Source organism: Brachyhypopomus gauderio, chromosome 2, assembly GCF_052324685.1.
Source record: "Brachyhypopomus gauderio isolate BG-103 chromosome 2, BGAUD_0.2, whole genome shotgun sequence".
NCBI lineage: Eukaryota > Metazoa > Chordata > Actinopteri > Gymnotiformes > Hypopomidae > Brachyhypopomus > Brachyhypopomus gauderio.
In genome coordinates this window covers 42,928,580-42,945,193 of record NC_135212.1, presented here as the reverse complement: position 1 = coordinate 42,945,193, position 16,614 = coordinate 42,928,580, and the positions used below count along the sequence as shown (strand labels likewise).

The 16,614-nt window shown below is 45.3% G+C and overlaps 1 protein-coding gene across 2 annotated transcripts in view; it reads left to right on the top strand.

Moving 5' to 3' along the window:
* cacng2a (calcium channel, voltage-dependent, gamma subunit 2a) overlaps positions 1–16,614 on the top strand; it is a 70,511-nt gene that overhangs the window by 49,953 nt on the left and 3,944 nt on the right. For both annotated transcript variants that reach the window (XM_076996685.1, XM_076996686.1), the window contains exons 2-3: positions 2,456–2,539; positions 15,325–15,465. In XM_076996685.1, the coding sequence (XP_076852800.1) occupies positions 2,456–2,539; positions 15,325–15,465 (225 nt within the window). The remainder of the gene's footprint in view (positions 1–2,455; positions 2,540–15,324; positions 15,466–16,614) is intronic.

The window sequence follows — 16,614 nt, the reverse complement described above, 5'->3', positions numbered from 1 at the left end:
CAGTATTCAAAAAGTAGCTGCAAATGTCAGGATACATTATAGCTATCAAGTAAGACTAAAATCAGTGCATAGAAAACATATATTTTGTGATAATGAACAGAGCCAATCCAATTGAAATTGTTCATGTGTTGTTATTTGGCATTCAAATTGCTCCAATCCAAAGCTCCCGTGCCATTTCAGGCCATTTCAAAGTGGCTGCACACGTCTTAAACCAGCTGTGATGGAAATTTGTTTATTTAGTGATTATATTCTGGTTCATGATGTATTACTTATATATGTTTACTGTTTCTATACAATACGGTCTAGTTTAGCATCTACAATTTGGTCTAGTTTAGCATCTACAATATGGTTTAGTTTAGCATCTACAATATGGTCTAGTTTAGCATCTACAATACGGTCTAGTTTAGCGTCTACAATACGGTCTAGTTTAGCGTCTACAATACGGTCTAGTTTAGCATCTACAATATGGTCTAGTTTAGCGTCTACAATATGGTCTAGTTTAGCGTCTACAATACGGTCTAGTTTAGCATCTACAATACGGTCTAGTTTAGCGTCTACAATACGGTCTAGTTTAGCGTCTACAATATGGTCTAGTTTAGTGTCTGGTGGAAAGTCATCCAAGGTAACTGGATGGGAGTTGTACTTGCCAAATTAGGCCTAGATCAGACACACCATAAACAACTGAGTTTCCAGGGCAAGTGAGGGGTATAACATTGTGTGTGTGTGTGTGTGTGTGTGTGTGTGTGTGTGTGTGTGTGTGTGTGTGTGTGTGTGTGTGTGTGTGTGTGTGTGTGTGTGTGTGTGTGTGTGTATGACCTTGGGACTCCTCTCAGATAATCTGCAAGCGAGACGGAGTTTTGTGCACGAGAATGTTTTTGTGTTCTTTTCCTCCTGATCAACACTTTTGCTTGTGTTTACTCTCTATAAACCTATAGACAGGCCTCAGGTATGATTAATCTCCAGACGTTCCACGGCCCCAGAGACCCTGACTCAAGCTCTAGCCTGCTACTGTGGTGAAAGTGCTGTTTCTGCTGCACTCATGGCTGTGTGATAGAAGCGTATCTTAAATGGCCTGGCTGTGTCATCTCAGCTCTGAGGTGGCTCTTCAGGACCTCAGTTTCCTCATGGGGACTCATTCAAGACCTGATGAAAACCATTCTCACTAGCTTAATCCAGAACATCCACTTACATCTGGAGCCCATTATGAGTCCTGTTAAACAGTACTGCATTATCTACAGTGCTTGGTTTGGTATCATTATCTCCATTCCGTGGCTCTCTTAAAGAGCTCTTGCTTTCAACCATCCATTTCACACTATTCTTCCCCCTACCTCTCTCTCTCTCTCTCTCTCTCTCTCTCTCTCAGACTCTTTCTCTCTCTCTCTGTCTTTCTCTCTTTCTCTCTGGCTTCAACTAATTGCTGCAGAGTATGTAGGAAAAAAATCAATGTGCTATGTTAGATCATGAGCCAAAGCTGCGTAAGACACACACAAAAACACGCACCCACCAACCCACACACACTCACACCACGCACACACATGCACCCACCAACCCACACACACTCATACCACAAACACACATGCACCCACACACACACGCAACCACCCCCACTCCCCCCAGAACTCCTGAGTATCAGTGCTTGTTTGTTCATGTACAGAGGTTCTCACAGTGTCACTAATGCAGCTTGCTGTTTACATCTAGTCTACAGCATAATCTTCTACAGTTCATCACTTCTGCAGTATCAGTGGTCAAACGACGTAATTCAGTGCTACTAGCTAATGGCTTCTCCGCACTTGTCTAAGTAATTCTGCTTCTGAAACACGCCACTGTCTTTATTCTGAAAACTCATCCCAGCCGACTATATCCAGAGGATGAGAGCATGTGAAACGTGCCTCTTACCCAAAAGTTGCTTTGATAGGTCTCTCATCGCCACAAGCGTGTCGCTAATGTCCTGTCGCAAAGCCAAAAATGTCCCACGGCAACACCTGGTGGTCACATAGAGAGTGTGGTCCCGCCAGCCCTGGGGCCACCTGCTACAGTCTGTGGGTCAGCGGCAGGCCGCGGGTTTCCTCAGAGCGAGCCAAGAAGTGACAGAGCCCGCGTAGCCCAGCCAGCCAAAGCAATTAGCTTAGCAGACCGGCGTCCCGTAGCCGAGAGCCTGGACCGTGGCCAGGTCCTCAGCCGCACTGGTGCGGCTGCCCGTTCGCTGCCACCTGCTGCCTTCGAGGCCTGCGGTGCCGACGGCATCCTCAGGCTCACCTAACATGCCGACCTGACCAGGGTGCGTGCTCATCGGGTTTGGACATATCCATTGGTTCCTGCCTCATAGCAAGTGGGGCAGAACAACCAGGGTGTTCGTGGGTATGGTTTTGGGGGGAGAGGGATTGTAGGGGTTGCTCTGTTTCAGCTGAGCTAATGAGTCTAATTCTAAACGTGCTGCTCCCTGTGTGTCTAACAGGAAACTTCAAAGGACTGTGTAAACAGATAGACCACTTCCCAGAAGACGCAGATTACGAAGCAGACGCTTCTGAATACTTTTTACGTGAGTACCTCCCCTGTGCTTTTGAGATCCTGGGATGAACTAGTGCGATAATTTATTCTTAATCTCTGCTGTTTTATTGTGGCTTTTATTTTAAATGAAACTACACAGTGATTTTTGGGGCTTTTTTTCAAAGTATCATGTCAATGTGAATATCATGCATGTCTGTGTAAATGAGTCCTACCAAGTTTATGCTGGCTAGTTCAAAAAGGAATAAAAGTCAAATTAATTCCTAGTTATATGGAGGTGGTGACCAGGTTTGCATCCACAAAACTGAGGTTAAAGGATAAAACGATCCAGGCCCATTCAATATTTTCAGACTGACTCTATGTAGCCGACACCTGTACGGGCCTGGCAGATAGCTTTACCTTACAATGTGATGTAAAATCAGATAAAAAAAACTGTAATGGCTAAGTTTTATTCTTAGATCATAAAAGTGCTAAACAAAAAAGGCAGACAGAAATGTCAGATCCTACCAGACATATCCAGAGGGTCTCAGTAAATTCAGTACATTAACTGAATACTGAACTGCTCTACTGTACTGAACTGTTCTGCTGTAGTGAACTGCTTTACTGAATCAGAATGATGTAAAAGTCCTTTTGGTTATTTTTATTTCTGACTTGATTATTTGCATAATGGTACAGAAGCTGACTTTGAGCTCTGTTACAGCTCCACTATGAACTTTGAACTTTGAGACGCATGACAGCACACATCTTTCACTGCTCAGAAGGTTGTTAACCAAAGTGCACATCGGAATTCTTCTATATGTAACAGGCTGATGATGCAGGATGTTTTTTTTTACTTCTCTTTAAGCCCTTGGACAGTCCCTTCACTACAGTTGTTTTGGCAAGGTGATTATATGTAAATGATGATTATAGGTGATCATAGGTAAATGATCATGTTGGCTAAGTGATCGAAGGTAAATGATCATGTGATCATCATGTGACATCTTGCCCATGGACTGACATAGAGACAGACATCTGGCTTGGGAAACTAACTGCACTACTGGCCCCAACCAAGGAAAAGAGATAAAAACCTATGTCAGATTTGTTGTGTTTTGTGACATTTTCTTGTTTACAGTACTGTCAAATTCAGAAGTCTATGGGAAGCCCAGTTGCCTGAACATTTGACCTAATGTGGGGATGGTCTGTGTTGAGCCAGTGCAGCGAGAGCTGAAAGCACAAATTAAGCACCACCAATTAGCCTGTGTTTATACCCACCACTGGAGACTCAGCCCTAACAATGCTGAAGCGCCCAGCCTCACTGAGATGGTTTGGAGCCCTGTTGGATCTAGACTTGCGGAGGTGATGGTTTGGTGAGAAAAGGAGTAGCACTGCTTTTGCAAGACAGGATCACTGCAAACCTTTGTGTGTATGTCCTTTTATTTCATTGCAATTGGACGAAAAGGCTGCAATGCTCCCAATGGTTTGTGAATTAGGACACGCACATCCATAAATATTTCAACCTCTTTCCTATATAGGTCAGGCCTCTCTCTCTCTCTCTCTCTCTCTCTCTCTCTCTCTCTCTCTCTCTCTCTCTCTCTCTCTCTCTCTCTCTCTCTCTCTCTCTCTCTCTCACGATTCTTCTCTCTTGCTCTCTCTCTCGCTCTCTCTCTCTCTCTCTCTCTCTCTCTCTCTCTCTCTTCGTCTGTCTCCGTCTTGTCCTCCTAGACTCCTGCACTCTGGCTCTCTGAGAGCCTAACCACGCACCAGCTCAGGGCGCTACCAGTCGGTCCTGCACAATGGGGAATAGCACGGCCAGAGTGAGAGAGTGGCGTAATGATCGAAGTCTTCTGTGCAACGCTGCCAAAGCGGCGAGGGCATTCGGGACACTTCCTGAGTGGGGACACACTGGTGCTCTCCGTTAACAGTCACGCTTACAGTTAACGTGGTCACGCTTGTGCAGAGTGAGGTACAGAAGTGCTTTGTTGTCTGATCTTGAATTGAACTTTACTGCACTACATGTGGCTGAAGGTTATTCTTTTTATGGGTCATGGCCTAGGAAAAAGCTTTCGGGATATGTTGTCACACTGTGCCACTGTACATGCTGTCCTGTAGTTACACGCTCTGCAATAGGTACTGAAAAGGTTCTGTATGTACAGTATGTACTCAAAATACTATGTAAGTACAGTAGTTATTGAAACCGCTCTGTAAGTTCCGTTGGTACTGAAACTGCCATGTAAGTACATTAGGTACTGAAAATAGCATTTAACTGGAGTACAAAAATATAGGCACTAGATGTATTTTCTCTCATTTCTCATAACACTCCATAAAAGTGAATTTCTTTATGCTTTCTTTTAATTTTAATTGTTTAAACAGCCAAACAGTTTAATTGTTTGCAGCCAAAAATCCAAATGAATCTCGGTGACTGTTATTTACCACAACCACAGACCGATGCAGCACAACTAATGGTATAATGAATTACCCTCAGAGAGGTGACATCCTGTGTTTGATATAACCTCACAGGTGTGAGGACAACTATAAATTAGCTTATATTGCTCACCCACTCATTGTGCATATTTATTTCTCTAACTCCCCAGATTATCCTGAGGTGGTCTTCTTATTCAGATGGTTCAGCACTCTCCCTACATCACCTGAAGGGGGCGCTGTTCTGATGTACTGGGCCCAACATGGGCCACTGCATCATTGCTCTTACCCTTTAAGCCCAACACCCCTTTTCTTACTGTGCTGTGAATTTTCGTTCTTGCCTTGGCCTGTAAAAGTTTGCCCTGGAAGTCGTTTGGCGCACATGTCCTCTGGCTGTCACCCTCTTTCCTTTTGGCTGGATTTGTTGGCCAGTACAGTTGCTGGTGTAATTTCCTCTCTAATACACTCTTCCCACAAGACTTTTATCTCCGTTGCAATGACGTTCTTGGCCATTCTGGATCAGATTACCAGGTCTAGCTCCTGACTAGCCTCTGAACAGGCGACGCCACCTGATCTCTGCCTTTACACCTAGTCCATGGCCAGGTTTTAACGAGCCACAGGAAAAGCCTCTTACCAGTTTTGAGAAAGTGAATGTGTCCTGGTTCTCCTCGGTCGTCCTGCATGTCTGTGCAGTCTCCTCTACTGTTAATCAGCAGTATTAACACCTTGTCATGCCTGCAGCGATATCTCCCCTGAACCAGCACTGTCCTGCAGGATGAAATAAAATGTGCTCCAGATTGGCCGGCTTCCCACGGCGCGTTTGGCTCTAGTCTTCCTTCCGCCCAAACGACAAGCTTCCTGGTACTCCAAGGACATCACAGACACCGCATAGGAGGAGATATGTCCTCTGAGTTTCTATTGACCACATGTCCGCTCAGGTAATCTTCCGCTCTCTGGCTTCTTCCCACCTCTTCCCTTCCCCTTTCTTCCTCATCACAGCTGCTCTCGCCATCCCTCCCGTCGTCTTCCATGTGCCAGATTTCTGCCCGCACCGTTGCTCGGCTCTCTCTTCGTTTTGACCGTCTCCGGCATGACCGTCTCCCTGAGGGATACAGAGCCACTAACAAAACCACTTCCGGAGGCTCTTTATCGATTCATCTGAGATCACTGAAGTTCCCTCTCCACCCATTTGAGATGGATGCTGAGGGTCATCCTGCATTTCTTCAGGACCAAATTTTGACCATTCACCTTCCACAACTGACCTGTCGTTATGGTCTTAACTCTGTAGAGGCTGGAGTACGCGGCTGACACAACTTTTACTTTATCATGGGTCCTCAGTTTACTGTTTTCGACACATATGCCAAGAGATGCCAAGATCAGCAAGATGGCTTAATATGCAATGATCTCTCTCTCCAATTTGCCACTTTGGGTAGTTGGGAAGTTGTTGTTCAATAGTCCTCATATCTTGAATCCAGTGAAGTAATTCAGTAGTGCCCACATCTTGCCATATGGCATATGGATCTTCCTCAGGGTGGGGATGAACAGCTGGTGTGGGATAGAGTCATATCTGTGGTCAAGTGAAGCCACTGGACTGACAAATCATATAAAAAAAATAAAAAATAAATCAGGACTGCAATTTATTACTGAGCTAAATTCATGCCCATATTTAGTCACAAAAACATTTGCTTGGGCAAGGAAAACAGCCATATGCATTCATGCATAGTCAATTAAGTTTCAGATAAAATAAACAAACAAAAACAACTACATTTAAATGCCAGGAAAATTGCAATGACAAGCTTGTGGAGCCAGATGAGAAATAAATGAATCAAATACACATGCAAAGGCATATGCAAATTCACATGTCCATATTATTGCAGACAGGGACACTGGTGTGCAGCTTTGTGCTGAAGTCATTAGGCATTAGTTTCATTATGTAGGCTGACGCTTTCACTGTCTTTTTAGATCATACAATGTCAGGACTGCAAGCTTCTGCCACACCAGGACAAACCCAGTCGAACACAACCAAGCCCAGCTAAACCCAAGCAAACCCAGTCAAACACAACCAAACCCAAGGGAATCCAGCCAAACCCAACCAATCCCAGCCAAACACAACCAAACGCAGTCAAACCCAACCAAACACAAACAAACCTAATGAAACCCAAACAAACACACCCAGACACAACCAAACCCAGCCAAACACAACCAAACCCAGCCAAACACAACCAAACACAACCAAACACAACCAAACCCAATGAAACCCAACCAAACCCAGCCAGCACAGAGCCAAAGGAGGAGAGAGAGAGAGAGAGAGAAACGGTGAGGGAGTGAGAGAGGGAGTGAGGAAAGAGTGAGGGAAAGAGAGAAGAAGAGAACGAGTAATAGAGCAGAGAGCAAGCAAGAGAGTGCAACAGAGAGAATGAGTGAGAAACAGGAGCAAAAGTAATTGGGAAAAATGAGTGAGGGAGAAGAGAAAGGGATGGAGAGTGAGAGAGCCAGGAGGGAAATGCCATTGAGGAGGTGTGACGAATGAGCAACAGTGGAGGGTAACAAGGATGGAAATGGTACAAAAAAGAAAGGATTAAGGCTGGACTCCGTATCAGACGTGTGCTTTAATCATACCCTCATGCCCTGGTCTCTTCACATGGACATTGTCTGATTCTCTGTTATAGGGTTATAGTGCTGACAAATCTATATGCAGCCAAAATAATGGAACACTTGCTTTCAATCTGTAAAGGTGTAAATCAAACACAATTTTTAAATGTATGTGTGTAGACTCTGAATGTCCACCAGAGCTGATTGAGTGGAGGGTGGATGTGTAACAATGACTCTGGCGTCACTGGGTGGATTATTGGCATACATGGGTACATAGAGTGCATGAAACTTTGAACAAAACTGGATGTGACTGAATGGTGCAGAGACACAAACAGATGCACACACACATGCAAACAAACACGCACAGCACAACACAGTGCTTGCCAGTAAAATCAATGGGGCTAGCCTCAGTGCGACACTGTATCCTTGGTAGCTGCAGTAGGCTAATTCATGGCAGAGGTTGGGGTGTGTGTGTGTGTGTGTGTGTGTGTGTGTGTGTGTGTGTGTGTGTGTGTGTGTGTGTGTGTGTGTGTGCGTGCGTGCGTGTATGTACTTTTCTGTGTACATCTAGGTTGCCAGATGTAACATAAAAAACTCGCTCCTCTCCGACCCTTAAACACCCTGAAAACAGGAGTGTTGAAAGACACAGATCTAATGGCACATACAGGCACATACAGCACTTCACATTTCTGTGAAAGACAAACCTTCATCTGATACTCACTAACATAGGACAGACCTTCATCTAATACTAACCCAGGACAAACCTTCATCTGATACTCACTAACATAGGACAGACCTTCAGCTCATACTAACCCAGGACAAACCTTCATCTGATACTCACTAACATAGGACAGACCTTCAGCTCATACTAACCCAGGACAAACCTTCATCTGATACTCACTAACATAGGACAGACCTTCAGCTCTGTGATCAACGACTGCTGTGATCAACGACTATGATAGCAAACTAATGTGATTGCTAGAAGAAATTTAGCATTCGATATGCTACAGCTCAACTACCTATTGAAATGAATGTTATTGGTAAGAAGCCACTGGCCTAATTAGCTCTTTCCCTAATTTAGGTATTTAAGCATATGGGAGGAATAAACCTAAAACATGATTCTCTAGCACTCTCAGAACTGCCATAAAAAGCCCAGGAAATTCACCTTTTTTTCTCAACATTTCTGGTAAACATCACCAAAGATTTTGGGTCTTTGCCCTATAGCATTGCTTGGTGTGGTGAAGACAGGGCCCTAGGTGTTACAGGAGAGAAAGGCCAGTGGCGTAGTAAATGAGTGGCATAGGTCATCCTGATGACTTTAATCTGAACATGGCCACTTTTGTGAAACCTTTTAACTGCTGGAGGTCACACTGGTGATGAGAGAACAGAATTGGTTGCTAGGTTACTGATTAGCCAAAAAAAAAAGAAGAAAGATGGATTATTTTAATGTCTTAAGTCCCAAGAATGTGTGAACATTCTAACTACACATTTAATTAGGAGGGAAGCTACTGAAAACGCACATCTCAAAAGCAGCCTTCCTAAAACCAGGCAGTCGAGGCGTAAACCCAGTGATTAAAGTGATGGCAAACACATCCTGTGGAGTTAAATTTATTCAAATTTTATACTGACACTGAGATAAAAGAAGCTTGAAGAAAAGCTTTCAAATATAAAGCATCACTTCTCCTATAGAACAAGAAAGAAGCTTTTGACAAGGGCTTCTGCACTTTAAATAACCTTGTGTAACTGCTTAGGAATATGCAAACTAAATTGGCAAGTCCCTGTATAGTTAAATACAGCAATGCATCACTGTGTCATCCAAATGCAGGTTCAGCCAGTGTAAAGCAGCAGGTTGTTTGTTTGCTGTGACAGAGATGACTAGTTTGGATAATGTCAGATATGCAAGAGCACCGTAGTGCCGTTACACCGCACCTCCATGTCAGTGAGTGCATGCAGGGACGGTTTGCTAAAACATGTTTAATGGCTTTTCTTGCAATTTGGTCTATGGTAATCTATTCTAGCATAATCCATAATCAGACAACCCCTACAGTCTGTGAATTTGTTTACATGCAGTTAATTATCTGATCATTATCGGATTCCTCGTTCTGTGACTATTCAAGCGGTCATGTAAATAGCATGCTCAGATTTGTTAGATATTATGGTGTAGAAATCAGATCAAGAAATTAGTCTTTTAGCTCTGGAGTCTGGTTATTCAGTGTGTCTTTAATCTGATTCCTTTCAGATCTATCAGCCTGCACATGCTTGCACAGATCCGGATCTGCACTGACAGCATCTAGCAGAATTAAATGACACAGACACTTTTGGGGAGACACTGAGACATTTGAGGAAATGAAGAATTTGAATTGTGAAATATAAGTTACCATTAGAAACCATAAAATAAATTATAAATATTTGCCGGTAAAGTGAAGTTCCACGACAGGATGTTCTAAGTTTACGTTATCATTCTGTGAGATTATTGCCTGGTTGGAAAGTAGAAATCCATGTATTGCCTGACTCATTTAAACCTAGTTTTCCCATTATCTGAATACTTAAGGATGTGTAAATGCGTTGATCACATTACTGTCAAAACCTGATTTTCTACAGTTATCAAATCATTAATTGGATGTAAACACATTGATCCGATTACTGCCAAAAACTGATTTTCAACAGTTATCGGACTATTAAGTGCATAATATGTTGATAAGATTACTGACACAATCTCTTTTTCTACAGTAATCTGATTATTAAGTGCATGTAAATTTTTTATTGGGAGTGAATACTGAACTTGTAGCCTGGCCATGTTTACATGTACTCTACACTGAAGTACACATCTGACCTTGAGAATATCAATTATTTAATAGTCAGTTTTGTGTACCCAGAAGCCATTTGACTTGATGGTAACTGGTGTTGTTCTCTGCACAAGCTGGTGTGTTACCAGTGACATACCAGGATAACATAGACTTCATCAGTATTAAGCTGGAGGGACCAGTCATTGCCTTGTTGTTCTATGGTATAGCCACTATCATATCACATCTTCTCTATGTGGTCTTTTAAATTTGTTGATATGTTACACATTCTTATAGATGCCTGTGACATTGCAGTAGCTGTTTGTTTCTGTCAGTGCTATTTAAGTGGCACACGGTCACACCAGTAATTTCCCATTTCTCTGTGTCTGTGGAGAAGCAGTTCTGTGTTCATGGCCTCAACTGAGGGAGTGACCTCTGCCCTCCTGTCATGCAGGCAGGCTTCAGTAACTTCAGCCTGAGGCGTGCGGATGACAGCTGAAACATGCTCGCCATCATGCTTCTCAGAGCTGTCACAGAAAATGACTAAAACGTGTCACAGATATTTCTAACGGTGACCCACTGTTTCTTGAGTGTGTGTGAGTGTGTGTGTTAAGAGCTGTTTGGGTGCTTATCAATATGCTGCTATTGTTTTGAGTAATAGCTGGGTATCATCTCCAAACAATGGCGGGTTCGAATGTTAAATGTGTGTGGTCGTGTGCTGGGATCAAGCCGGATTCTTAGGCATTGTGGGAATTATAAGCATCTTTGCAGATTGGCCCTGCACACTCAAGCCCCTGATTAGCATGGTCTGTCCTGATTAGCATGGTCTGTCCTGATTAGCATGGTCTGTCCTGCACAGCAGTGCATGCGATTCAGGGGAGGCTGATTAGCAGTGCATGCTAATTTCCTTTCACTGCGTTGGCCAGGAGAACAAGAGCAGAGTTCAAAGACAAACCTTAGTCAGAAAGAAGTTATCGTGTGTGTGTGTGTGTGTGTGTGTGTGTGTGTGTGTGTGTGTGTGTGTGTGTGTGTGTGTGTGTGTGTGCGTATACACGCACTGCTTGGACCTCGGTGTTGCATAGTTATCAGAACTCTGTTCAGCATATGAAATGTACCTCTGCCTGTCCCCCAGGTGCAGGACAGAGCATGCAGTCACTGGGCTGGATCAAAACTACAACCTCCCAGCCATAGGGTGTAACTGGAGGAGAACTGTTTTAGGGTGTAACTGTTTTAGGGTGTAACTGTTTTAGGGTGTAACTGTTGAGCTTGAGTCATTTACTTCTGAACAGGATCCCAGCTACACCAGCCTGGATTACTAAGGGAGTGAATTTTAAAAAGAGGTTTGAGTTTCAGGAGGTGCTTTTAAATGAATCAGGTCCAGGTCCTGGACAGACAGAGCTGTAAGGAGTTGAGGGTTTACCTTTATCTTCACCCATCTGCTTCCATCCTGTGTTCATTACTTTCTTCATAGGTGTGTGAGAGTCGTGTCCACCCCGAACCCTGGACTGCTGTGCGGGTTTGCACATTCCCAGTACGCTGAGATGAGATGTTTGCTGGGAAGCTCCCAAGCGCACCACCTGCTCTGGAAGGAGTTCGGTCCCCTCTCCTCGTCTTCCTCTGGTCTCTTCCCCTCCTTCGTTGTGGCAGGGATGAGCTGTGTGAGGCTAGGGACTGTGTGCAGGCTAGCTGGAGAGGTCGAATTAGGTCACGTGCACGACACTGTACGCACGTGACCTCAGAGCAGTGCTCAGCATGCTCTCGCTCTCACGTTAATTTTGCATCACAGATCAGGACTGCCAAAGAAACACGGCTCACGTGATTTGATGGAGGATATAGAAGGAGAGTTGGCCACAGGAATCCCCCTGCAGCAGGTGTTGGCCTGTCTCTCTCAGCAGGTGGAGGTCTGTCTCTCTCAGCAGGTGTTGGCCTGTCTCTCTCAGCAGGTGGAGATCTGTGCCTCTCATCAGGTGGAGGTCTGTCTCTCTCAGCAGGTGGAGGTCTGTCTCTCTCAGCAGGTGGAGATCTGTGCCTCTCATCAGGTGGAGGTCTGTCTCTCTCAGCAGGTGTTGACCTGTCTCTCTCATCAGGTGGAGGTCTGTGCCTCTCATCAGGTGGAGGTCTGTCTCTCTCAGCAAGTGGAGGTCTGTGCCTCTCAGCAGGTGGAGGTCTGTCTCTCTCATCAGGTGGAGGTCTGTGCCTCTCAGCAGGTGGAGGCCCGTGTCTCTCGTAGAAAACCTTCCCAGCAGCCCCTTCTCCAAGGAGCCTTCTAGAACTGTCACCTTCATGCCTTTAAAAAACCCCAGTGCCAGTGATCAATACGTTTGGCTTGTTCTGCGTCGTCTCCTGGCTCACTCACCTTCACTGTGATGTGACGTTGAGTGTCTACTCTCCTTCTATGTGTGTGTGTATGCATGCATGCGTGTGCATGCATATATATGTGTGTGTGTGTGTGTGTGTGTGTGTGTGTAAAGGAGAGTGATGGGAGAGATTCAGCTTACAGCTAATGTGCTATGACTGACCAAGTCATTATCTGCCAGGTTAATGTAGAACCAGATGTAGAGGCAGATGTGTGTGTGTGTGTGTGTGTGTGTGTGTGTGTGTGTGTGTGTGTGTGTGTGTGTGTGTGTGTGTGTGTGCCTGCGCATGTGTGTGTGTGTATGTGTGTGTATGTGTGTGTGTTTTGTGTGTATGTGTGTGTGTGCGTGCGTGCGTGCGAGTGTGTGTGTGTGTGTGTGTGTGTGTGTGTGTGTGTGTGTGCGTGCGTGCGTGCGTGCGTGCGAGTGTGTGTGTGTGTGTGTGTGTGTGTGTGTGTGTGTGTGTGTGTGTGTGTGTGTGGTTTATCTGGTGTGTATTCCTTCAGTCTTCTTTTTTCCTTCTACCACCAGTCCAGAAAGATGGAGAGACAGCAACCTTCAGCTACTACAGCCACCGTACTGAGATACATCAGTACTAATGCAAACCAACAGGAAATCCCCAAAAGAAAATCTTAGTAATATAAATGTCATATGTTAACACAACATACATAGAAACTCGAGGCCTAATGTAGGGAATACAGTTTAAGCAGCAGATGCAGCGTTTCAGTGTGTCAGTGAACTGGAGGAACTGAAGTCAAAACAGACAGAAGGAGACTAATGAGGAGGGAGTGAAATGAAAAGACACTTTGAGTGACGCCTTCTTTTCTAGTCTCCTTGTGGAGCGTGGGGGGAGGGGGTGCAGTGGCAAGTGTGGGGCATGGAGTGAGAGGGCTATAGAGCAGGCAGAGACTGGGGCGGAGTCTGGGGCGGAGTCTGGGTGATTGGGGGAGTGTCTGTCATGTTACCTGCATAATGGATGTCAAGGATTAATGAAACTACTAGAGGACTGATGTTACCATGTGGTTAAAACTTAGTGACGCATTGTTGAGATGGTTTTGACTTCATCTTTTTATTCTATACCTTTCAGTACAACCTATTCATAGAAGAAACATTCTGTCCTTCTCTAATTACTCCAAGAAGTAACACATTGTGTAAGATGTCATATGGTGACACCTGTATCAAAGCATGAATCATACCGCACCCCTGGAGGACAGTCATGTACCTATTCAGCACATACCACCGACACACCTGACACACAGGTCCATAAACACCCCTTCGCCTCCTCCAGACACACACACACACACACACACACACACACACACACACACACAGAAAAGAAGAGGAGGGAAAGAGAAATGGAGAGAAAGAATGTGAGAGAGATGAGGACAGTGAGCAAAGCAGGAGGATGCGGAGAGATTGAGGGGAAAGGGGGAGGGAGGGAAGAAGAGAGGGAGGAAGGAGAGATAGAGGAAGGTGGGAGAGAGATGGAGGGGGCTGCTGGTGAAGCGGAGAAGGGAGAGTGTCCTATGGAAAGAGAAGGGTGCATGCTAAGGAGAGAAGGAGGGGGAATCATAGAGAGAGAGGAAGATGGAGAAAGAGAGAGATAGAGGGGGGGATAGAGAGAGAGGGGTGGGGAGATGGAGAGATAGAAAGAGGGAGATGGAGACAGAGGGAGAGAGAGACAGGCAGAAAGAAGGATAAACGAGGGAGGGAGAGCAAAGATCAGGACACAGTGAGAATGATAGACATGACAGAAGGGGACAGTGCTTTCATAACGAGTGAGAGGGAGCAGTGAGGATAGGATGTAAGTGGTCATTACAGCCGGACGTCACCCGAGAGACCGTCACAGCCAAACGTCGCCAGAGCGACCCCACGCCTCAGATCCAACGAAGCGCTGAAGATCAGTCTCAGGGGGACACGCTCTGTGTCCTTCACGGTTGCACAGCTAGGCCACTGGAGCAGAGCCTGTCCTCCGCATGACACGTCCACACCTGAGCGCCGTCCCCGCCAGCAGCCAAAACCTGGCCCAGCAAAGACCTGCTGAAAAGTTTCTTACACACAAGCATTCTCCGCCGGAGCAATGCCAGGTTAACTCACCTGTCATAGGCCCACGTTACTCCATGGTACTGCACACACATCCAACCTGTGTGTGTGTGTGTGTGTGTGTACAGGTTAGGGTTACACTGAGCTGTGGGATTGGTCTCCCCGGTGTGTGTGTGTGTGTGTGTGTGTGTGTGTGTGTGTGTGTGTGTGTACAGGTTAGGGTTACACTGTGGGATTGGTCTCTCTTGTGTTCCTGTTGCTGTGGCTGGAGCCGTCTCCTCTGCTGACAGGGTGTTGATTGCCTTGTGCTACAAGCAGAGAAGAGCGGCTGCTGTAACATCACACACACACACACACACCACACACACACACACACACGCGCACACACACACACACACACACACACACACACACACACACACACACACACACACACACACACACACACTTCTTTCCCCCCACATACATCTTTTACACACTTACACCCCCACCCACAAATTCACATCTTTCCTTCAGACAGTCCTGCTTTTTTGTCATGAGATGTTTATATCAGTATGATTTGTGCTCTCTCCCTCTCTTTTGTCCCTCCTGTCTGTCTCTCCCTGTCTCTCTCTCTCTCTCTCTCTCTTTCTGTCTCTCTCTCTCCATAGGTGCTGTGAGAGCATCCAGCATCTTCCCCATTCTCAGCGTGATCTTGCTCTTCACGGGAGGTCTGTGTATAGCTGCCAGCGAGTTCTACAAAACCCGACACAACATCATCCTCAGTGCGGGGATACTCTTCGTGTCCGCAGGTGAGGGGAGGAGCTGGGGGCGGGGCTAAGATGGACGGGAATAAATAAGAGAAAGTGAGTGAGAGGTCTGGAGGATCAAAACAAAACTGCCCTTCATAGATGTCTTTACATGACTACTACAAACCAAGGGTTAATGTTGGGTTGGGTCATTGTTGCGCCTGGGGAAGTCGGTGTTGATGAAATAATGCAATGACGTTTGAAGGGGAAAAGATTCAGTTCAACACTCATGATTTTGCTGTGGGAAATTAAGTAGGAATGTAATTATAATGTTCATTAGAGTAATATGGTGAACATTTTTTCACTTCTTTTATGCATGTTTTTGGATGCATGTTCCTGTAAAACTGGGTCACACTGTAAATGAGGGTGTGGTTTCAGTTTTCCGTCTTTGTATGAATACACCGGTAATATAAAAAAAAAACACCAAAAGAATCAATACAAACAGAACAACAAATGATCTCATACTGTATGTGCAAAGCTGGCGAGCCAAGAAAAATCAGCTTGCTGTATTTGCACGAGCTCCCTGATGTCTACGGCAGATCGACGCTCTTCTCTCTCTTTTCGCTTCTGATCCTGTTGCTAGGCTAAGTGGGACCTGTTGGGATTACTCTCTAAAAATACGATGTCCCCGACACACTTTCCAGTGATCTGTCATCTCGGTTTCTCTCTATGACAGACGATTACGCGACTGAACGTAGCTATGGTTCAACGAACATCGCAGTAACCTCCGCACTCTCGCAGTAACATGGGTCGCAGTAACCTCCGCACACTCGCGGTTTCTGTGCGGCCACGGTGTACACTGTTTACACCTGTTTCACACTCCCGCAGAATCATTGGAAGGCATGGCCCAGGAAAGCAGCACTGCGTTTAGCTTTAAAGCTAAGTGAAAGCCAGCGGTTATCACTTAACATGATCTGATTTGCATATTACTAACCTGTCTCTACTACTGGGTGTCACTTATTGTCTGATTTGCATAATCATATTAACATATACTCATTGGCACCCTGTGGTGTGCAAGTGGTATTTAGTGGTTAATTAGCATAAACCAGAGTAGGACATGCCCCTCAGGGGAGAAGATTTGGGAGGGGCAGAATACAGTCTCCAATGAAAAATATTTTGTTACTCACTCATATGTGTTATTCAGGACCTTAT